We start from the raw sequence: 23,470 nt of genomic DNA, 5'->3' as shown, positions 1-23,470 counted from the left end.
TGTGCTTTTACAAAACAAGTAAAGTTATTCCTTGGGAAGGATGAAAGGGCCATAGACAGGAGGACTGTGCGAGAACCCACTGCAACCAAGTCCAATAAACCAAAAGCTGATTTGCTAGGAAATACTCGTTGACATGGGATGATCGTATCAAGAAAGGATTGTATGTTTTTGGGTATCCTGCAGCCACTGCAACACACCAAGGCAACCGTCAGGGCTCTATAAATGTACAACAATAACTGTGATAGCAAATTAAAGTGTACATTTTTGTTTATTAAAAATCTTACAAACATAATAAAAACATATATACAAAAAGCTTACATCAGCATAGCAAAAGAAAACTAAATATACCAACCTAAACACAGCCATAATCTCCACCTAAACACCCCCTTCAGGCTAAGAAAACATTACACATGTAACCCATGCATGCAGCCTTTTTTCAAAAATACAATCTTATATAAAAATCTAGGGGACGTGAAAGGACAGAAAGAAAGCCGTACACTCAGAGACTGACAAACAGCAGCTACGGAGACCTGACATTCCTCCACACCTTTGTCCAGGCCCCCGGCCACCACCAGTCCTTCTCAAGACCCCGAATCTTCCCAACCTCACCCAGAATGTCGTGCACCACCACCTTGACAGGAAGGACTTTTTCCCAAGTGGAAACCTGACACCGTGCATTCCATGTGAAGAAACGGACTACCAAGCTAAGTAGAAAAAGTGTCTCAAAATCAAAATCCCGATGCGTCTCAAAGGCCCCGTATGACCACTCCGCATGACTCAAGTAGGAAAGGAAAGGGATACCCAGAGCCCCACCCACCCGCTTGTAGACTTCTATATTGAAGGGGCACTGAAGCAAGAAGTTTTCCATTGTCTCCTCCACCCCACCACATTCCACTCTTGGACAATCACGGTTCTCTGCAGAGCGATGCTTCAGGTTGCCCTTTACATAGAGTCTGCCATGGAACAAGCGCCAGGCAAAATCCCAAAACTTTAAAGGGATTCTCTCTAGATTGAGCAAACGCAGACCCTCCCTCCCTCATAACAGGGCCTGGGCAATCCCTCAAGGCCAGTGGCTCGTTAAAGGCAGATTCAACAAACCCTCATCTCCAAGTCCTTCCTAGGAAGAGACTTAATTTCCTCTGCCATCACTCGCCACTGCCGAAGCATTTTCAGGTATGGGGCAACATAAGCCTGGAGCTCATCATGTCGGCCCCTCAGGCTTTTCACTGGCCCACCATTCTACCAGCTTCGCAGAAAAGGCCTAAACCAGGACTGAAAAATATCAACCCACACTGGCCGTGCCTCTGCCAGCATGTTAGCAAAATTATGTTTCAAAAACATCAGAGAAAAAAAATCACCGGGTTGACCATGCCTAGGTCACCCATCCGTCTTTGATGGTAGGTTACAGGCCTCTTAACGAGATTCAGTTTGTTTCCCCATAACAGTTGGAAGAAACGGCTGTAGATTCTCACATAGAGAGACACTGGCAAAACACAGACAAAGCTGACATACAGAAATACCAGGATCAGCTAAGTTTTAATCAGATCAATCCTTTCCTTGTAAGAGAGTTTCCAATCCTTCCAGGTGGCAACCTTGGCATCGGCATCTTGTAGCCTGCTTTCCCAATTTGCAAGGCCGTAATAGCTGGGACCAAATTTGATGCTTAAAACTTTAATTTCCTGTCGGGGCTCTGGGAGGACATTCGGAAGTTCGAAGCTGTCGCCTTCCTCCCCCATCCAAAAAACTTCACTTTTATCCTGATTGATCTTTGAGCCAGATGCCTCAGCATACTGCTCCATCACCGAGACCACCTCCTCCGCCTCCTCTGTCCCAGAAATGAAAACAGACACGTCATCAGCATAGGCCACAACCCTCAGAGGAGGCTCACCACGAATGCCCAAAGGCACTCCGCGCAACGGTCTGCTCTACAACCTCTGGATGAAGGGATTGATTGCAAACACGGATAGCAGAGGACTCAAAGGACACCCCTGACGCACACCTGAGCCTACCTCAAAGGGCCATCCGATCCAACCATTCACAAGTATGAAGCTTTCAGCCCCTCTGTAGAAGGTCTTCAGCCAATTGATAAAGCAGCCATAGATACTCATGATTGACCTGATCAAAAGCTTTATCCTGATCCAATACCAGCAAGTACTTTCTCCAGCCTGCAGCCCTGCCCCGCTCCAAGGCCTCCCGGACAGCTAACACCGCTGAAAAAGTGCTTCTACCCTGAACCGAACAGTGCTGATGGCTGGAAAGTAAATCGCCCGCTACAGACGATATACACCAGAAAATTATTTTTGCCAATATCTTCCTATCAACATTGAGCTAGGATAGGGTGGATAGGGCACTGGCTATAAGGGTGACCGACCTTATCACACAAGTTACATTTAATGATGTTACAGTCCCTTGCCAGATGCGCCAGTTGCTGACACAAAGACCACTTCTGTTCTGAACAGTTAGAGGAGAAATGTCCTTTGACTCCACATTTATGGCACACCTTAGGTTGACCAGGGTAGAAGACGGTAATCCTATCTCTACCAATAAATGCAGAGGAGGGCAAATGCTGGACCACATTCCCACACACTCTCACCCGTCCAGATTCCTCTATCATCCAAAATCTTTTTTAGGGGACACAACGTTTCACCAAACCTCAACCAGACCCATAAATCCTCGGGTGGTATAGACTTATTCCTAGTCAGGATAGTCACATTCTTAATCAAGGGCTGTCGTGAGAGCCCCTTCCAGTCCGGCTGGCTTATATACATGCTCAAACCACTCCCAAAACAGATCCAATGATTCTGGACGCACAAATGACAAATCATATTCAAAGGAACTAGTCGGACTGATAAGAGCATAAATATCCTCTGCCTTAAATCCCATGGCTAGGATCTTATCCACAACCACCCTCCTAATAGGTGGAATACCTCCTCCTTCCCACCTGAGCTGTACCACATTCCTGCGTTTAATGGAAGGTGCGTTAGGTGAAAGTCACACAACTGGCTCCCTTCCACCACCAGCAGCATGACTTTGTCCCGACACAGCCTTAGCATAATTCCTAACTGGAACAGATGACACATTAACTGGCTGCATAGGAATATTAGGGGCAGCGTAGGAACCTCTGAAATCTGGTTTGGTAAATTACCCACCACTTGATCCTCCTTCCTCCCCTCCAGCACAACAGTCCCACTCACCATAGCCCCAGAAGTACCACAAATACCAGCGGTCCCGTCATCAAGTAAAGTCTTCTGTTTAGAAAAAACACCAGCTGTTTCAGCATTCATACGGCCCTGCTCTGCAGTTTCAATGTTCTGCACTGTTAGTGTCTATGCGGGACTCCGCGCAGCCAGCTCCTCCTGCATTCCCTGCTGATTGCAAGGATCTGTTGGCGGGTGTAATCTCGAGAGAGTCCTCCACACATTAAGAGAGATTTTTAGCAAGCACTCCATTATCATGATCCTCATCTGATGAGTTGGTGCCGCTCAAGGGAGATTCCATTTCTGTAATGCCTGCAGCAATCCGCCATTTTCCTCAACCTCCTCCTGAGATGACCCAGGCTGCTGGGGAGGGAGGGGGGCAGATACTGACTCAGGCATGACAGAGTCAGTATCCACATGACAGATCCTGAGACAGGGGTAGTACTGGGGCCACCATGTGAAGCCACTTCCTTAACCCCCATCCATACTGTCACCGTTGCTCTGGTATCCACCATCTGGCTGGTACTGGCACAGGCACTTTCCTTCATCTTTTGGAATCTCTCCTCATTCTCACACTTTTCTCTGAACACACAGCTGCTCTCCTTCAGAGAGGCGACCAACCTCTCCTGCTTTTTCAATGACTCCTCCAGAGACTTCAGCCTTGGGGACTTCAGACTTGGAGACTTCCCTCTTACTGTTTCCAGACTTACTGTGCAGGGATTTCTTTTTCCTGAGCTCTTCTTTTATTACAGTAAGTTTCTATTCTTCTTTAGCAATGCGCCAAAGTCTGTTCACCACTCTATCCTGGAGGACTGGTAAGGATTCCTCTTGCATAGGGACAGGCCCAGGATCCATTGCAGCTTGAGCACATAGAGTAGGCCTCATTTCCTCTGGAGAGCCTCCACCTTCATCTCCCCCCACCCACTGCATGGGGGCTGGGGGAGAAACCTGTAGGACAGACCCAGGCTTGACGTTTCCTCTAGCTGAAAGTAGAGTGAGCCAACAGCACCTTGCGAAACAGCACCACCTGGTAGAGAAGCTCCTCTGGTACAGAGACTGATGTGATTGGCTCGGTGTTCTCTGTACAGCACTGCAACGTATCTCAGAGCTATATAAACATACCAGTGTGTGACTGAGGTGGGGACATTAGAGTGTAAGCTCCTCTGGTGCAAAGACTATGTGAATGGTTCAGTGTTCTTTGTACAGTGTTGCAGAATACAGTATGTCAGAGATATATACTGTAAAAGTATAATAATAATGTGTGACTGTGGTGGGGACATTATAATGTACTCTTCTCTTGTCCAGAGACTAATGTGATAAGTTTGGTGTTCTCTGTACAGTACTGCAGAATATATCAGAGCTATATACAGTAAATGTAAAATGTGTGTGACATAAGAGCATAAGCCCTCCTAGTTGAAAGACTAATGTAAATGGTTCAGTGTTCATTGTACAGCACTGCGGAATAGGTCAGAGCTATATTATTGCATAATAATAGTGTGTGACTGTGGTGGGACATTAGACAGTTAGGCTACTTTCACACTGAGGTGCTTTATATCACTAAAAATAGCGCCTGAAAAGCGCCTCTCCTGTCACTCAGGCTTTCACACTGGAGCGGTTTGCTGGCAGGACATCAAAAGTCCTGCAAGCAGCAACTTTCGGTCGCTTTAGGAGCGGTGTATACATTGCTCCTAAAGCGCCCCTGCCCATTGAAATCAGTGGACAGTGCCGCTTTGCGGGCGCTTTTAACCCTTTTTCGGCCATTAGCAGGGGTTAAAATCGCGCAGCTAAAACAACTGTTAAGCGCCGCATAAAATAGCGGTGCTTTACTGCTAGACATCCGCCCAGCCCAGTGTTAAAGTGCCCTAAGCTTCTCTATGCAGAGACCAATGTGAATAGCTCAGTGTTCTTTGTACAGCACTGAAAAATATGTCAGTGATGTATAAATACAAAATATACATCTGTATAAACAGTTTACCTCTTTGGACCTAACCATGCCTATAGTTATAAATAGTGAAGTCCAGTATTTAACAGTTTTTTGATCCCAGAAATCTGTCACGCTTGATACCAGAAGGGAAAGTGCTTCCTAATTTGCACCTTTGGATCTGTGTAATTAGCACAGGTGTGCCAGGTGTGCCTGGGCACACCTTAATCACCCTGTGTGGTGCAGATTCCCCCTGTTCCCCCTGATGTTTCATCAAAGCCCTAATGGGGCTCCTAAAAAAAAAATGAGAAAAATAACGTATAAAATAAGATTGTAAAAAATTAAAGAACAAAAATAAAAACGATAGACACCATCCACTGCCCTACTGACACCAATCTCTGCCCTAATGACACCGTCCACTGCTCTACTGACATGTCAGTATATATACACACATGCACACGGGGTAAGCAGCATCTACTGGGGAGCATGGCCGAATCTAGAGGGTAGATTTCACTTCATTTACAATGCTCTTGCCAGCACAAATCTTCCTTTCTCCCCCCCCCCCCTCCACACCGCACGGAGTGGAGAGGAGAGAGGGCTCGATCCTCTCTGGCTCCTCCAGCCCCCACCCCCTGTGAGAGTTTAGGTACAGCAGCTGGCAGATCCGTGGGGGCTGCTACACTGATTCTCCTGTGTGATCCTGCAGGAACCAGCCAAGTGAGTGAGCAGTCCCCCAATCTCCCTCCCCTCTCTGCCCCCCCCCCCCAGGAGCTGCCAAGTTGATTCCTTGTCCAGCTAGCACTTAGGGATGACTTAACTGCTCTGATGTCAGGGGGCACTGTGCCATGCTCTAAAGTCAGGGGGCACTACTGTGCCATGCTCTGATGTCAGGGGGAACTCTGCCATGCTCTGATGTCAGGGGGCACTGTGCCATGCTCTGATGTGATGTAAGGGGCACTGTGCCATGCTCTGATGTGATGTCAGGGAACACTGTACCATGCTCTGATGTAAGGGGTCACTGTGCCATGCTCTGATGTAAGGGGCACTGTGCCATGCTCTGATGTCAGGGAGCACAACTGTGCCATGCTCTGATGTCAGGGGGCACAACTGTGCCATGCTCTGATGTCAGGGGGCACTACTGTACCATGCTCTGATGTAAGAGGCACTGTGCCATGCTCTGATGTCAGGGCACTTCTGTGCCATGCTCTGATGTAAGGGGCATTGTGTCATGCTCTGATGTCAGGGGGCACTACTGTGCCATGCTCCGATGTCATGGGGCACTACTGTGCCATGCTCTGATGTCAGTCAGTGTTAGTATAGTATAGTAATACTATATCTCTATAGAGATAGATAGATCGATCTATATATATAAAATCACGTGTGTTTGAGCTTCTGTTTGGGGTGCACACCCTAATGCAATAGGCTGCGCACACCTATGATGTCTCTATATTGTATAAAGCAAAGGTTTCCACCATCCCCTCATCTTTGTATACATGTGTCATTTGTGTCTGTATAATGTGCAAAAGGTGAATGGACTTAAATGTGTCTCTTGACCTTTTCTATTTTGTCATGAAAACATAACGATCGAAGTATACTCGTACATTGTATAAACCATAAATTCTTTTCATCAAAAACCCAATCATGAAACTGCAAAGCACTAAATGTCTCTGAAAAGATCACATCTAAGTGTATTATTAATTTCAGGAGTGGTGGACTTCGGAAGCGAGAAGCCAACATCGCTAAAACATTTTTTACACTAATAATATGTTAGTACCAAAGTATATTACATTATTAAATACAATTAGTAATGAATCTGGATTGTTTAGATCTGAAACCACAATAAAATATGTGTTGCAACATTTTATGGTCAAATAAAATTTGATTGAAAAATTTTAACATTAGCAATTCCATAGCTTGAATTGTTTTCACGTCAAAGCCTTGAAATTCGAATGTCTAATCTGTTATTATAGCTGTCATAATATTCTAATTAATTGAAAGGCTTGCTGAATAAATTGGCTGTTTTCCCTTACATACGAGGGGGATTGTTATAGTTAGCTGCTGGTACCAGATGTCTTACCTTCTCTAGGGGCAATTTACTGTAAAGCCACTGGAAAAAAATGGAAGCATTTGTGTTGCCTCTAGCAACCATTCAGATGGCAGTTGTTTAGTGTACAAACTAACCTAGCTTTGCAGAGATATTTTTGGGGTGTAAAAAGACAGGTTCTGACAACTTAACTTAGACTGTAGCTTTCCATGAAAACTGTTGCCAAAGTCCAAAATAAATGTACCGTATTTCAATAAATAGTTCAAGCAGAGTCCTTGTACAATGCCAGCAAGTTTTTGGGGTTCCATGATGACCCCCATTAAGTAGGGCTTGATAAATTGATGAACTATTAAAGGAAACAGCTTTTAGGCATCTGCAACAAACGGTGACTAAAGCAGTCTAGTCTCTATCTCTTTCTTCATGCAAGAGACTGAAGGCATACTTTCCTGGCTTCAATTTTCTTCCTCTGAGTGTACACTCTTATGCCCCGTACACACGATCGCACATTCCAACAACAAAATCCATGAATTATTTCCGACGGATGTTGGCTCAAACTTGTCTTGCATACACATGGTCACACAAAGTTGGACGGAAATTACGAACGTCAAGAATGCGGTGACATACAACACGTACAACGAGCCGGAGACAAATGAAGTTCAATAGCCAGTGCGGCTCTCCTGCTTGATTCCGAGCATGCGTGGCAGTTTGTGCATCGGAATTGTGTACACATGATCGGAATTTACGACAACGGATTTTGTTGTCGGAAAATTTGAGAACCAGCTCTCAAATTTTGTGATGGAAATTCCAATGGAAAATGTCCGATGGAGCCTACACGGGGTCGGAATTTCCGGCACGAGGCTCCCATCGAACATTTTCGAGGCTTTAGGCTCCATTCACACGAATGCGGGTTTTTTTCATGCTTTTTTACATGCTTTTTGCAGAAACGCAGGACATTATTATAACTGGATACTAACATTTATAGGTAAAGTTGATCCAGGGAAAATCCGATTGCCTCTCGGATCATCAGGAAGGAATTTTTTTTCCCTGCTATAGCAAATTGGATCATGCTTTGCTGGGGTTTTTCGCCTTCTTCTGGATCAACTGTGGGTATAGGATTGTGTAAATTGGATTGTATTTTTTTATTATTTTTTGGTTGAACTAGATGGACTTGTTTCTTTTTCAACCTGACTAACTATGTAAAACGGGTTCCCATGGAACATGTTCACATCAATGCATTTTTGTGCCTCTGTGTTTTTGGAAAGGGTCAGGGACTTTTATTTATAAATTTACTTTTTAGCATGCAGTCTTTTGCATGTAACAGACTTCAATGGACCTGCATTCAAATGCAAGTACTGGGATTTTACAGCGATTTGCGTTTTGCGATTTGTGTTTTTTTTTTTGCTTTACATCCACTGTATACATCTGGTTGAAATCACCAGCCCCCCCCAAAACCATACCAGACCCTCCGGTGGTTGTGGGGGTCTGCGGGCGGGAGGGATTATCAGAATCCGGAAGCCCCTAACAAGGGGGCCCCCAGATCCTGGTCCCGCCTATATGAATGAGTATGGAGTACATTGTACCCCTACCCATTCACCAAAAAAAAGTAGTGTAGTTTGACAAAAGACAAGAGACAGTTTTTGACAAGTCCTTTATTAAAAATGTCAACTTCTTCCCCCGCTTCTTCCTTTGTCTTCTTTTTCCACCCGCTTCTTCCTCCGGCCTTCTCCTTCCCCCGCTTCTTCTTCCAGTCTTCTCCTTCCCCCTCTTCTTCCTCCAGTCTTGCTTCTTTCTCCTGTCTTCTTTGTCCGGTCGTCTTCTTCCTCCGCTGCCGCTCCCACTGAAAATGAAAAAAAGACCCTCCTCCGACGCTGCATCCCGCTGATGTCGGACATTTCTTATATAACTATGGGACGTGGCTATCGGATGGCGTCATCCGGAGGCCCCTTGTGACGTCATGGACCCATTATGCCCTGTGTGGTGACGTCACAAGGGGGAAGGGTCTCGGAATGACGTCACCTGCCCCATAATTAGCAGATAGATCGCCGGGGAGCCACGACGGAGGAGGGTCATTTTTCTTTATTTGCAGTGGGTCGGTGGCGGGAGTGGCAGCAGAGAAAGAAGAAGACCGAACAAAGAAGACAGTAGAAAGAAGAAGACCAGAGAAAGAAGAAGAACGGAGGAAGAAGCAGGGGAAGAAGAAGACTGGAGGGGAAGTGGGGTAAGAAGAAGACATTTTAATAAAGGAGATGTCAAAAACGGTCTCTTGTCTTTTGTCACACTACACTACTTTTTTTTGGTGAATGGGTAGGGGTACAATGTAGGATCTGGGGGCCCCCTTGTTAAAGGGGGTTTCCAGGTTCCGCTAAGCCCCCCGCCTGCAGACCCTCCGCAACCACCAGCCAGGGTTGTGGGGCCCCCCTGCCCCAAAGCACCCCACTCATGTTGAGGGCATGGTATGGCTCAGGAGGGGGGCGCTTACTTGTCCCCTCCCTTTCCTGACCTGCCGGACTGCATGCTCGCATAAGAGTCTCGTACGGATTTTGGGCAGGAGTCCCCAACCCATTTTTTCTTTACATTTTGGCATGGGGTGTCCCCTCCCAATCCATAACAGACCCGAAGGGCCTTTTCACTATTTTTTTTTTTCACAATTTTTTTTTTTTTGCTGGCAGTTCTTTTTTTTTTTTACATTCAGCTGTCAGCGAGGAACCTCGCTCACAGCTGATGACTCATTGATTGTTAAAGACATGGTAGCCTGCTTCCAGACCCACTTCTTAGCAACCCACTATATACAGTAAATGTGAAAAAAAACACAAAAGCAAAACGCAAATCGCAACAAAATCGTGGTAAAAACATGGTTAAAAACCCACAGAAAGCACAGCAAAAAGCACTGCAAAAACGCTCAAAAGCAACATGCACAGATGTGAATCGAGCCTTAGTGAGTTACCAACACTGGAAATAACTTCACTTTAATATGCTGCCAGTGCACCACAGTGCACCTAAAACTGAACATAGCATTTTTCTCAACACACTGCAACCCAAAGATAATTCCAGTCTGTGTGTTGTGCTGCAACATTTAAAATAAATGGTCATGCAAAGTAAAGCCTAGCCCTTAAAAAACACAAAATCATTGTGCCTATTATTTGAATCTCTGAGGGCTTGTTCACAACATCGTGGTGCAGTAGTGCGTGCTAAAATGCAGGCTGCAATGTGTTTCCATTCATTCTGAATGGCGCCCAACACATCTCCATAACAGCTGCAGTACAATGTTGGGGTGCAAAAAAAAACAGAAGAGGAACATACTGGGGGGCAATTCAAGATGAAAATCTGCAGTAACAATGAGCTGTAAAGCATAATGAATTGTGATGTGGCACTTGTGTTATCACAATGCAAGTAGGTTTGAATGGGCATTCAATGTAGGAAAAAGGTGTGCCGAGTTGGGAGCTCTAGATATATTCCAGAATGGCTGGAGCAAGACTCCATCCAAACACCATACAGGCTCATGAAATATCTTTACCAGGCAGCTGCAGAATTTCTTTTTAAAACAGGGACTTTAGTAAGTTCAATATTGATGTGACACATCTCCTTTTTGTTTTCCCAACAGTTCCCCCTGATGATCCGGTAATCATTGGTGGTCCGATAATAAGCCTACGTGCCGGAGACCCGCTGAATTTAAGCTGTCATGCAGACAACGCCAAACCAGCAGCGACCATAATCTGGATGAAGGACAGCGATGTGCTGAACGGGGCCACATACTCCAAGGTCAGCATTTTCACAATCTGTGTGCTGAAGTTTTTCTGCTGCTGAGAGGGGCGCTGTGGGCAGCACATCAGCGCAGGGGTAGGGGGGAGCTGCCGCTGCTCTCGTTATCCTCATCTTTGTTATATCTTCATTATCCAAGAATTTAGGGGAAGTGATTTTCTCAGGGGTAAAGCTCTGCAATTCAAGGCAGCTTTATATGATCAGGAGAAGCATATCTGAACATTTTGTTCTGTCAGACTGTGTACGGATTTAGATCTTGTTCTTTTTGGATTAAACTGAACCTGTCTCTAGAGTATAACCTAACATTAAAATCGACATCATTTGGTATAATGTCACGGTAGATACCTCCTACATGTCAAAATTATGCTTCAATATACCCCTTAGCAAATTTAATCAAAACCAAAACTCACACTACCCTAAATGCCCCATTGAGGGTTGCCATTACAAATCATGGGGCTACCTGACAGGGCCCTGTACAGTCTACCAGACAGGCACTGTCCCCCCCCCCCCCCCTCTGCCCCCATAGCTATATGGTCAGTTGATCACAGGGATCAGCTAAGAGTGAAAGTGTTGAGCTGTTGAACTATTAAATGAACTTACCTTTCTGCACTCAAAACAGGAGGAAGAGTTGCCAGGAACATTCCATACAGAGAAAGGATGATCCAGGGTATAAATGCTTCATCACATCCCAAGCTCTTTCCTCACTCAGCTCTCAGCCCTTGGTTGTGGCCAGTGGGGTTAGAAATAGTCCTGGGCCCAGCATCAGTAAAAATAAACATGGCCTCAGGCTTGGTGGTTAGCAGGAGGAGGAGTAGTGTCCTGTCATTGGTATTAGTGTAAGGAATATACAAGAGTTGCGCTATATAATTTTTTGTTATTTATTTAGTATAGTAAGTTTAGAAACACTTATGGGTGTTGGCCAGCAACTTTTCTAGCAGCAGTTTTTGCACATATATTTGCTGTGGTTCATACATTATTGGATTGCGCAGGTTGATTATTGGTACACTGTGTAAGGAATATCACCCCATCGCTGGTATCAGTGGAAGAAACAGTGCCCCATAGTTGGTGTCAGTGGGAGAAATAGTGTCCAGTCGTTGGTGTCAGTGGGAGGAATAGTGTCACATTGTTGGTGTCAGTAGAAGACATAGTGCCTCATCGTTGGTGTCAGTGGGAGGAATAGTGCCCCATCATTAACAATTGTGGGAGGAATAATGCCCTATCATTAGTGTCTGTGGCAGGAATTATGCCCCACTTCTGTTGTCAGTGGAAGAAACGGGCCCCAGTGTTAGTGTCAGTGGGAGGAATAGTGCCCCAAGGGCCAAATAAAGGCTAGAAAAGCGCTACATCCGGTCCTCTGGGCGGAGTTTGGAGACCACTGCCCTAAGACAAGATCCGGAGCAAGTAAAAATTATTATTTTAGTAACCTGTTTATTTGTTTCTGTTGTATTTTTCATACCACATAAAAACAAATGCACATACCTACATATAATAAAGGAAACGAAGCCGTATCTGGGCCAAACGTAACGTCAAAAGGGTGAATGATAACATACAAACTGACACAGTGTACTAAATGCAGAAACTGCACTGCTTTGTAGGGGATGACTCCAACCCAAATGTTTCTTTTCTGGAGAGGGGTATACCCACTGTTAGCACCACTAGATCTCTCTTGTAGTTGTTTCCACAGACTGTTTTCTGTTATACAAGAACCAAATCAAGGTTATCACAGTAGCATGATTAAGGTTATAGAGAAGAGATAACAAAATTATTTCTGTCTGGGACAATTTGATTTGCTGTCTGTAGTCAATTAAGAACCACCATATTTCAGGCATTACAAAAGACCCCATTATCAGGACTTTTTGCAGAAAAAGTTATGAGAAACATTTTGTGCTATTTCAAAGTCAAGCCAATGACTGGAAGCACACTTTTGAATTTACACTGCAATTGCAATTTTTCTGTTAATCACATCCATCACTATCCAGATCGTACCTACATTATAAGTACTAAAGAAGGGGATCTTTTAAATCTCCTGGAACACGTTTATCTTTTTTTTTAATTCAATGGAAACAACAAATAATTTAATCTGTAAATAAATAATTTCTCTGGCACTCTCTTTCGCTTTACCTTAATCTTATTTTTTTTTGCTGTCTGAATTTACATTGGTGAGATTTTAACTTGACTTCCTGTTCTAGTGACACAGCAGGAACATAAGCTAAAGTGCAGATAAATTGTGGCTTTGACATACATCACTAGGACAGATGTCCCCGCTGGGAGATTTTCCCTCACCTGCTGTTCTTGTGACAGCTGTCAGCAGTTGAATTTCTTCTCACTTTCTGCCCTTTTATGTCTCACTTTCTGACAACTCATCAGCGATACAGAAAGCAATAAGAAATTGATAGATGTTCTAATCCTCCCCTATTCTGTTCTAAAATATAATAAAAAATAAAAATTTATCTCGTACAGTACTAAGTTTCTATTTAATATGAACCTGTCAGATCCTAAACATTGGGGTTTATTTACTAAAGGCAAACCCACTTTGCACTTGGAAGTGCAGTCACTGTAGATCTGAGACGGACATGCAAGGATGATAAAAAACAGCATATTTGCTTCCCCTCATTTCAGATCTTCCCCTCAGATTTAAAGCAACTGCACTTCCAAGTGCACTTGCAAGTGCACTTGTAGTGCAGAGTGAATTTGCCTTTAGTAAATCAATCCCATTGTCTACACTAACAGTAGTGTTGAAATACAACAACCTGTGGTCCCAGAAAGAACCCCTGTTAGTCTTCAAGTCAATTAAAGATGAACTCCAGGTACAAACACTTTTATTTAACGATATGCTTAGTAACCACAATGGATATAAATTTACTTTGTGTTCACCAAAGGATAGATACTACCTTGTAAAAGTAGCAGTGATACCATCACTGTGCTGTACATAGCCTGTGCAAAGAGCAGAGCTGTGGGAGAGGCCCACTATCACCACTTACTACAGGCTGCCTACAGAAAATGACAGGAGGGGGTGAAGTCAAGACCAGTCACCCTGCACAAAAAGAGGGAGCAGCAGTGACTGGTCTATATTACAGCCTTAATGCAGGGAATGCATTAAGGTAAAAGAAAAAAAATTGTGACCTGAGAACCACTTTGTCAGCTCTGCAAGTGTTTTTTTGCTGGCTGCAGAGTGGGGTGCAAAGGGCTAAAACAGGCAGCTTTGAACACTACAGTTGGAGGTTTCTGGACCATGGGGGGAGGTGGATCATCCAAATCCAAAAATTCTTTAAATCTCAGATGTTGCTTAAATAGTTCAGACATCTGCTAGTTATGAAATCTGGAGTAAACCTTGGCTAGAGTAATGCCGCGTACACACGGTCGGACTTTTCGACCGGACTTGGGCGACGGACCAAATCCGGCGGACAATCTGATCGTGTGTGGGCTTCATCGGACCTTCAGCTGACTTTTCCAGTCGCAAATCTGACGGACTTTAGATTTGGAACATGCTTCAAATCTTTACGTCGTAACTCCGCCGGACCCAGAAATCCGCTCGTCTGTATGCTAGTCCGACGGACAAAAACCCACGCTAGGGCAGCTATTGGCTACTGGCTATCAACTTCCTTATTTTAGTCCGGTGTACGTCATCCCGTACGAATCCGTCGAACTTTTGTGTGATCGTGTGTAGGCAAGTCCGGTCGTTAGAAAGTCTGTTGAAAGTCCGTCGAAAGTCTGTCGAAAGTCTGTCGGACTTTTGTAGCTGAAAAGTCCAACCGTGTGTACGTGGCATAAGACTGGTATTACGAATGACAATAAGAATGGTTGACTACAGTTTGTAGCACAGTTTAAAGTCACAGTCACTGCCTACTGGCATATTGTTTTTGGCACAGTCAGTTTAAGCTTAACGCCTATGGCAAACTGCTCTTCACTGCAGAATATTTTTGCACTTTCTAGTCATCGAAGTCCTTTGTCTCACATGCTCCTTTCCAGCAAACAAGCAGTAATCTTAGTGGGGAAAGCAAACCCTAAATGCCTTGTTTTACAGCTGCTCCATCTTTCTGGCTTTTACAACCTCTATTTTGTCACTCAAGTGGCTGTAGATTTTGCAATAATATTTCCTTCTCTGTATTTGCTCCCAGCAAGCTGATTCCATAATCCCTGCGGCCAGAGCAAACAGGTAATTAAAAATGCCTGCTTAAAATGCAGGCCAAAGCTTTGCCTGTTCCTTCCTGGAACGCTCTGTGGCTCACTGCGCTCTATGGTGGCGCCATTGAACCAAGAGAATGAGAGGAAATTGAAAGCTTTTGCATGCATTTAGCATATCATTACGTTTCTCACATATCTATTGTGCCTGAAAAAATGCCACAATAGGAGAAAAGAAACAAATTCAGTTCCTCTGGAGAGGAAAAAGTAGCATTCATAGGAATATTTCAATAACCCAGATTTAAATATTCAGCCCTTTCATGGTTTTCTGTGTAGGCTTGCCACAATAGTATGGTATAATTTAGAGGAGAACATGACAGCGATGATGCAGAGGATTAGGAAGCTGCGGGGTTGCAGAGGGCTACAAGTATAACATAGACACTGTTACAGGTTATAAAGAACACACGGGACAAGTCAGCAGAAACAATGTCACCTCAAGGTGAAGAGGTTTTGGTGATCAGATTACTGGAGCTGTGACAGGGTGAGAGGTCTGCTGGGAACACAATCCACACAGCGGGTTCCTTGCCAATATTCTCTATCTTCTACTTCTTCAAGGATGCAGATGTCAAGGAAAATTAGAAGCTTTTTTGTAAATCTGTGTACTATGAGCAAGATGCTAGGGTGCCCAGATTGCATTCGCTTTCATGTCTTAGTACCGACTTTTAATGAAACATGCACTGTTTCTTATGTTATAGTCGGGAAGGAAGACACGCTCGGCTCTGTATGTAACTTCTTTTATATTTCCGAACTTCTCTGAAGACTGTGGGGCCTAATTAAATATCCCATCAAAGTAATTGCTTCTATTGACCCCACTTCATTGTATTTTGCTGCTAATTTTTTCTCTGATTTATGAGAGTTTGAAGTGGAAACTCCAGCCTCAAACTATAGGCAAATCTAAAAGATCAACATTTAATCCAGAAATCCAGGCAGTCTTTAAAACAAAAATATTGAATGGATATAAAAAATAGCTAGGTTGAGTACCGGAGTCTAAAATACAAGCATTATTGAAAAGGAAAACGTATCTCTGTATTCCAAAAATAATGAAAACATACAGTAAATGCCACGTGTGAAGGTGCTTTCAATTTTCCAGGACATGGTATAGCTAGTAATGATTAGTCACATTCAGCTAGACTTATTTTGTAATGTTAAAGAAGTTTGTTTTACTGCTCTTCTAAGCGGCTTCCTCAGTTAAAATGTGTCTTAGGAACATACCTGGGCATTTACATGGACAACTTAATTTAACCACCATAGTGTCATGAAATCGGCCAGGATAGAAATTTTTCCAATAACTTGTTGGGAGGTGTGCAAGATTGAAAAACTGTTTACATTAGAACAGGAGGTGTTTCCACTGCTCCTGTCACTATTAACATCTGCCTTGACACAATGGCACCATGGTCATCGAGGGTCTCCAAACTATGGCCCTCCAGTTGTTCAGGAACTACAATTCCCATCATGCCTAGTCATATTTGTGAATGTCAGAGTTTTACAATGCCTCATGGGACGTGTAGTTCCGCAACAGCTAATGGGCCGTAGTTTGGAGATCCCTGGATAAGGTGTATGAGTTTCCTGCATAAATATTCATAAATACATAAATATTGGGGTATGTCCCAAAACTCATTTGAACTGAGGAAACTACTTGGATAAGCAGAGAAACATCATCTTTACAGAATAAGTTCAGCTGAATGAAACTACTACTAGTCATATGTGAGAGGGTTTTTAAGCACATCCTATGCACTATATGGCCAAAGCTTTTTAGACATCTGATCATCACACCTACAATATGGCCAAAAGCATGTGGGCCACCTTTCAATGACTGAGTTCAGTGTTTCCAGTGTTAATACTGTTAATGCGATTGTTAATGCGATAACATACAAAGATACTTTAGCCCAGTGGTCCCCAAACTGTGGCCCGGGGGGACGGATAGTGCCATTTGCTTGCCTTTATCTGGCCCTTTGGGGCACTATTGCAACTGACACCAACACCAACCATCTAACACCATCGATGAGGCACTATTCTTCTCATTGATATTAGAAATGGGGCATTATTCCTCCTATTAAAACCAATGATGGGGCTCTATTCCTCCAACTGATACCAAGGATTGGGCACTGATGCTAATTCCAGTAGCCACAGTGTGGCCCCTCTAGAGCGTCAAGGATAGTAAACTGGGCCTGTGTTTAGAAAGTTTGGAGACCCCTGCTTTGGACAATTGTTCACTTCCAAACTTTTAAAAGTTTTGGGAAGGACCTTTCTATTTCATAATGACTGTCCCTCTGTGCAAGTGCAGTTCTACTCATTTTCCCCAGAACTTGGTGAATGTGGTAAAGCTTCACTTTGTAAAGAACATCCCGTTGGGTTCAAGGAAAAATTTTTATCTTGCACATAATTATGGAAATCAGCAGAGCTTTACCACATTCACTAAGCAAAGTCTATTTGCCTTTAGTAAATAAACCCCAATTGTATTGGTAAATATTAGGCCTCATGCACACTTGGCTCTTCTGAATGCTTTTCCCGTGACAGGAGAAAAGCAGTGTTAGAAATGTGCCAAAAAAGACCTTTAATGTTTGTAACATTTCGTCTTGCTAGCTCCCTGGTCATTTCGTGGTTTCTGGGTCAGTGGCACAGAGATCTGTCAATAACCCTTGTTCCCCTCCAGTTATACCCCCATTTTCTTCTTCCCTCTCCCCTCCCCTTCTTCTCTCCACCTCCACCCCACCCCCCCCCTTTTAGACTCTTAGACTCTTAGTAGACGATTGTTCCTGGGACAAGCGTCCCCATCCGCAGTCATTTAGGCTTTGCAATTCATAGTACTTCTTAATTTATCTGTACTTTGATATTCTGATCTTTTATTTGATCTCTATGATACCTCTCTGTTTGGTCCATGTATGCTTGACATATGTTCAATTGTATTTCTAGAGAAAAAAAATATGAATGTAAAAAGTGCTTGGGTGTTTATTTATTTCATTGGGCAGAATGCTAATTTGTTCTGGCCATTGAAAAAAATAAATGCTCAAGCGCTAAACGCGTCTAGCATTTAGGCGCAAGTACACACGTTCACACATGTTTAAAGAGGAAGTAAACCCTGATGGGTTTACTTCCTCTTTGTTTCCCTGCAAAGGTAAAGCATAATGGGCTACTATGCTTCACATAGTAGCCCATCATGTGTCACTTACCTGACACAGGAGCCTGCAATGTCGCCGCTGTCCCCTCTGCTACGGAGCGTCCATCTTCTTTCCGGGTATCGTGGCTCCGGCGCTGTGATTGGCCAGAGCCACGATAACGTCACTCCCGCGCATGCGCATGGGAGCCGCCACTAACGGCATGCGCCGTAGACAGTGGTGCCTGTCTTTTTGCAAATATCTCCTAAACTGTATAGGTTTAGGAGATATTTCTTGGATCTACAGGTAAGCCTTAATCTAGGCTTACCTGTAGGTCAAAGTGGTCTGTAAGGGGTTACAACCACTTTAAGTGTGTCAGGCTTTTTACTGGCCAAATGTTCCTCTCCTGAACACAATTTTAGTGCTTTCAGATGTCCTAATCGAACCTGCCTCTAAACGCCTCTAGACACATAGACTAACGTAGAGGGCATAGAGGGCAGAAAAAACATCAAACGCCTGTATAATGGGTGTTTGACAAAAGGCCTTATTCTTCATTATACCACCTCTTTTTCTAATCTCTGTTTGTATCTTTTAACGTTTGTATCTTTTAACGTTGCAGAAAACTCTCACAGTAACCAGTTTATGATGTTTTTTTGTGACCCATTGAGGAAGAGCTCATAGTTCACCATATTTTCTTGTAATAAGCAGTGTTACTAGTAGCTGGAAGTGTCCTTAATATCCGGTGCTAATGATGGAGTGTCTATTGTTGGATGCTTATTGCCCCACAATATTACACACATAATTTCTCCTATCTGCCTATAAAAGTATTGTATTAAGAAATATATTGGAGACAGACTAGTGTGTTGTCACTAGAGAGGGCCGTACAGGGGACATTATAGAACAGATTTACAGTGTAATTATATTGAATAGATTCAAGGCTGTATTTAGAAACTGCACTGCCACAGGTCCATGTGAATTATGGCATTTTTCTATACAAGTTCCACCTCTTTTTCCCAAATGGAGAAGGAAGAATGACAAAAAAAAAAAAGCTCTAACCCTTTTCGATTCTACTGTCCAAGGCCTTCTGGCCTTTATGGACCATACAGCCCGAAACAGAATAATGAATAACTATCGTGCCATGTCCTGGAGAAAATTGTTGCTGAGCAAGCAAGGCATTTTAGCTCTACCGATTTCAGGCACCAGAATGCTTAAGAAAGTTGCTTAAGATCTAACTAAAGCCATTTTTTGTTGTTGTTGTTGCTTTACATGCAGTAAGGACTGGTTAAAACTCATATCAGTTTTTTACCTTTCATGTTTTCCCTTCCCATTTCCTGTCCTGAAGGTATCCAAGCAGTGACAATAGACACCACACCAATTTTAGCATAATTACCAAATATGTTGCATGGCATTAGCACTTATATAATGCTCCAAAATGTCTTTGCATGCTGTAGCTTTAAAGTGATTATAAAGGTAAATAAAAAAAACAAAAACAAAAAAAACAAAAAAACATCTCTATACTTACCTAATCTGTACAGTGGCCGCAAACCTCCTCTTTTCGGGTCCTTCACCAGTGCTCCTGGCCCCTCCCCTCTGTCCAGTGCCCCCATGGGAAGCCGATTCCCATGGGGGCACTCGTGCTTGCTCACACCCAAGCCCCGCTGCTGCGTTCATTGACAGACAGCGGGACTCAGCCCCGCCCCCGCTCCCTCATCACTGGTTTTGATTCACCAATGGCTCCCCTTGCCCCAGCAAAGCCAACGAGACGTGAGGAAGTGAGGAGAGAGAAAAGCTGCCGACGTGCACAGTGCTGGATTGAATGAGAGCTCAGATAAGTAAAAGGGGGCTAAGGAGGGATGCTGACACCTACAATAATTACATTGATTCAGCTTGAAGCAATGAAAGTATAGATACTGTATCTCATACCTGAGGGGTCGCTGGAGAACCTGACAATCCCTGCAGTACTATTACAACAAAAGTCAAGATCTTCTGGGTCCTGTTCTGAGCGGCATCTGCTCTGCACACTTGCCACAGATGATTACTTGCTCGGTACTGCAGCCATTCACAGAATGCCTTGTATTTTTTCAGTAAATACAAGGTGTTCTCTGATTGGGCAAGGTGGAGATGAGGGGTCGTGATGTCACAATCTCCACTGCATCCAATCAGAGAACACCTAATATTCACTGAAAAAAATTAAAGTCATTGTGTAAACGGCAATAGTGGTGAGCACTTGGCACAGGACCCAGATGATCGTGGCGATCACTGTAGTAACGCCAACTTCAACAGTAATTGTCAGCTTCCACAGTGACTCCTCGGGTATGAGATATGCATAATGTAAGTATGCAAAAAAGATCATACTTGAAGTTCAGCTTTAGCAGTACGCTTCACCTGAGCTCCATCATTCGTCTTCAGAATGGGATGTCCAACAAGCTTATATAAGTGTGGTGTGCGCAGGGGGTGTGCCAGGTGTGCCTGGGCACACCCTAACCACTACATGCAGTGCTGATTCCCCCTACTGCCTGGGCATCCCTGGGTTGGCCTGGCAGTGCGGCTGCCTTCCCTCCTCTCCTCTCCCCCCCCCCAGCTGCTGTGGGTAATGTTTCAGGATGGAGAGTTGGGGAAAGGGGCTAGTAAATATGTCATTTACCAGAGCCATTATTTTCTAAATGAACACAGTAAACGCACTCACTCACTGTGTTCATTCATAACTGAAGCATAGTAAACTGTGTTTACTACGCTTCAGTTTGTGAATCAGCAGGAAGCAGCTCACCACAGAGCACTTCCTATTCATTTACTGTGCCATGCAACTGAGGCTGTGTGTATTTGAGCTTTGGGGTGCACACCCCAATGCAACAGGCTGCGCACACCTATGGGTGGTCAGATGAGCACAAATTGTTTGTCATATAGTGTATCTTACTGGTTAAATGGTTAATCAGTTAAGGGCTTTTTGGCAATAAAAATGGCATCCCATGCTGGAAAGATAGATTTGTAATCTTAATAGTTTTAACTGCACTGTGAATTATTGATGAATCCATTATTGTAATGATACTTTAGGCCGCTGGGAGAAGGGACCGGGGAACAACAAAACCCTGATATTTTCTTATCATCTGATCAAAGTACTGACAACGCAGACATCAGTGCATCCTTTCTGCCTAATGAGCATGTTCCTGAACAAAGTAGCACTGAGCGGAAGCACCACCTCGGAGCTGGCCCAGAGATATTATTGCTGATGTATATAGAAATATCTGTCTGATATTCTAGTCAGAGTTCAGGGTTTTCTGAAGCTCAGAATTTTGGAGAAAAGAGAACTATAAGATGCAAAGGAAAACTTTAGACAAAAAATATAACGTATCACAGTTTCTTTGCAAGGCATTCTGTAAAATAATGTTATTAAATATTAAATTTCCATTTTAATCTGAAGCATGGTCTAAATATTCAGTCTGTAGACAGGATGATTTTCCAGAATTCTCACTACTACCCTTATAACTGGAACATTACCCTTCAGGGGTTCACAGAGAGCTTATAGGTAGCCTGTTGCTGCGGGTGTAGCATTCCCAGTGCATCTGTAGGTTTACTGCACTGGGACTCGAGTTATTTTGAGAGGACAGCAAATTTACACTGTTATACAAGCTGTACACTCACTACTTTACATTGTAGCAAAGTGTCATTTCTTCAGTGTTGTCACATGAAAAGATAGAATAATATATTTACAAAAATATGAGGGATGTATTCACACTTGTGAGATATTGTGTGTGTGTGTATGTATATATATATATATAGAGAGAGAGAGAGAGAGAGAGAGAGAGAGAGAGAGAGAGAGAGAGAGAAAAACACCATTCTGTCAATTAAGCAGATAAACACTCTAGGCCAAAATATCAAGTCCCAGTAATAGAACATATAAAAACATTAGTGCAACGCAGTGGCGTCGCTAGGGGGTGGCTTTTGGGGCTATAGCCCCGAATCTGGGGCCCATAGCCCCGAATCTCTGCAGGGGTCCCCAAGGGCGGGGACGCTCTCTGGGGACCCTGATGTAAGTGGGGGGCTCTCAGGGGACCCTGATGCAAGGGGGAGGCTCTCTGGGGACTCTGATGTAAGGCGGAGGCTCTCTGGGGACCCTGATGTAAGGCAGAGGCTCTCTGGGGACCCTGTTGTAAGGGGGGCTCTCTGGGGATATATATACACACACACACACGTATATTACTGTATATACATGTGTATGCCCGCCCAAGCATAAGACTTTCTTTACTACGCTGCTATGGGCACTAGCCCCAGATCTTTTGTAGACCTAGCAACGCTAAGCAAATTAATAAAAAAAATAAAAGTTCATAGGAAGCAGGACAATAAAGATCCCAGAGAGTGTCGAGATGTGCCTCTAGGTTTATCCAGTGATTGTATCCATGCAAAAGCCTCCACCACAGACAATATTGGCCGCTCACCTCACTGTGTGGACTCCTGATTAAACAGACAGGTCAAACACACATTCCCATACAGGGTAATAATAAGGACCGATGATGCCTGAAAAGGATCTCCTGATGGTTGTATCCCAACCCGCGGTCATCCTCGCTGATTTTACTTGTATTGAACGTTCATCCACCCAGCACTGGGACAAAGTGCCAGATTTGTAAGTGTATCTCTTTTATTGGAATAAATCTTCTACAGCAGAGAGCACTATATTGTATTACATTTTTTTGCATGTTCTTTGTGTTTGGAGTTCTGGATCATTTCAATATACAGCATTTGTTGGCACATGAGTTTATCCTTCCAGCTGACTCTGGCATACAGCCATCAGGAGATCCTTTTCAGGTATCATCGGTCCTTATTATTACCCTGTATGGAAATGTGAGTTTGACCTGTCTGTTTAATCAGGAGTCCACACAGTGAGGTGAGCGGCCAATATTGTCTGTGGTGGAGGCTTTTGCACGGATACAATCACTGGATAAACCTAGAGGCACATCTCGATGCTGTCTGGGCTCTATATTGTCCTGCTTCCTATGAACTTTTATCTTTGTTATAAATTCTCTTAGAGCTGCACTAATGTTTTTTTTTATTTATATATATATATATATATATATATATATATATATATATATACACACACACACTATATTACCAAAAGTATTGGGACACCTGCAAGGTTAAACTGCAAGGTTTAAGAGTGTGTGTCTATGGGAATGTTTGATCATGCTTCCATAAGCGTCAACATACCAAGACATTTTGGAAAATTTCATGCTCAAACTTTGTGGGAACAGTTTGGGGATGGCCCCTCCCTGTTTCA

At 43.7% G+C, this 23,470-nt stretch overlaps 1 protein-coding gene across 2 annotated transcripts in view; it reads left to right on the top strand.

The window, feature by feature from the left end:
- Positions 1–23,470, top strand: part of KIRREL3 (kirre like nephrin family adhesion molecule 3) — a 1,308,166-nt gene that overhangs the window by 981,680 nt on the left and 303,016 nt on the right. For both annotated transcript variants that reach the window (XM_073603284.1, XM_073603286.1), the window contains exon 5: positions 10,764–10,921. In XM_073603284.1, coding sequence (XP_073459385.1) covers positions 10,764–10,921 — 158 coding nt within the window. The remainder of the gene's footprint in view (positions 1–10,763; positions 10,922–23,470) is intronic.

Source organism: Aquarana catesbeiana, linkage group LG10 (genome assembly GCF_042186555.1).
Source record: "Aquarana catesbeiana isolate 2022-GZ linkage group LG10, ASM4218655v1, whole genome shotgun sequence".
Lineage (NCBI taxonomy): Eukaryota > Metazoa > Chordata > Amphibia > Anura > Ranidae > Aquarana > Aquarana catesbeiana.
Note: the sequence above shows the minus strand (reverse complement) of the source record. Positions and strands in the feature narration are given on the sequence as shown.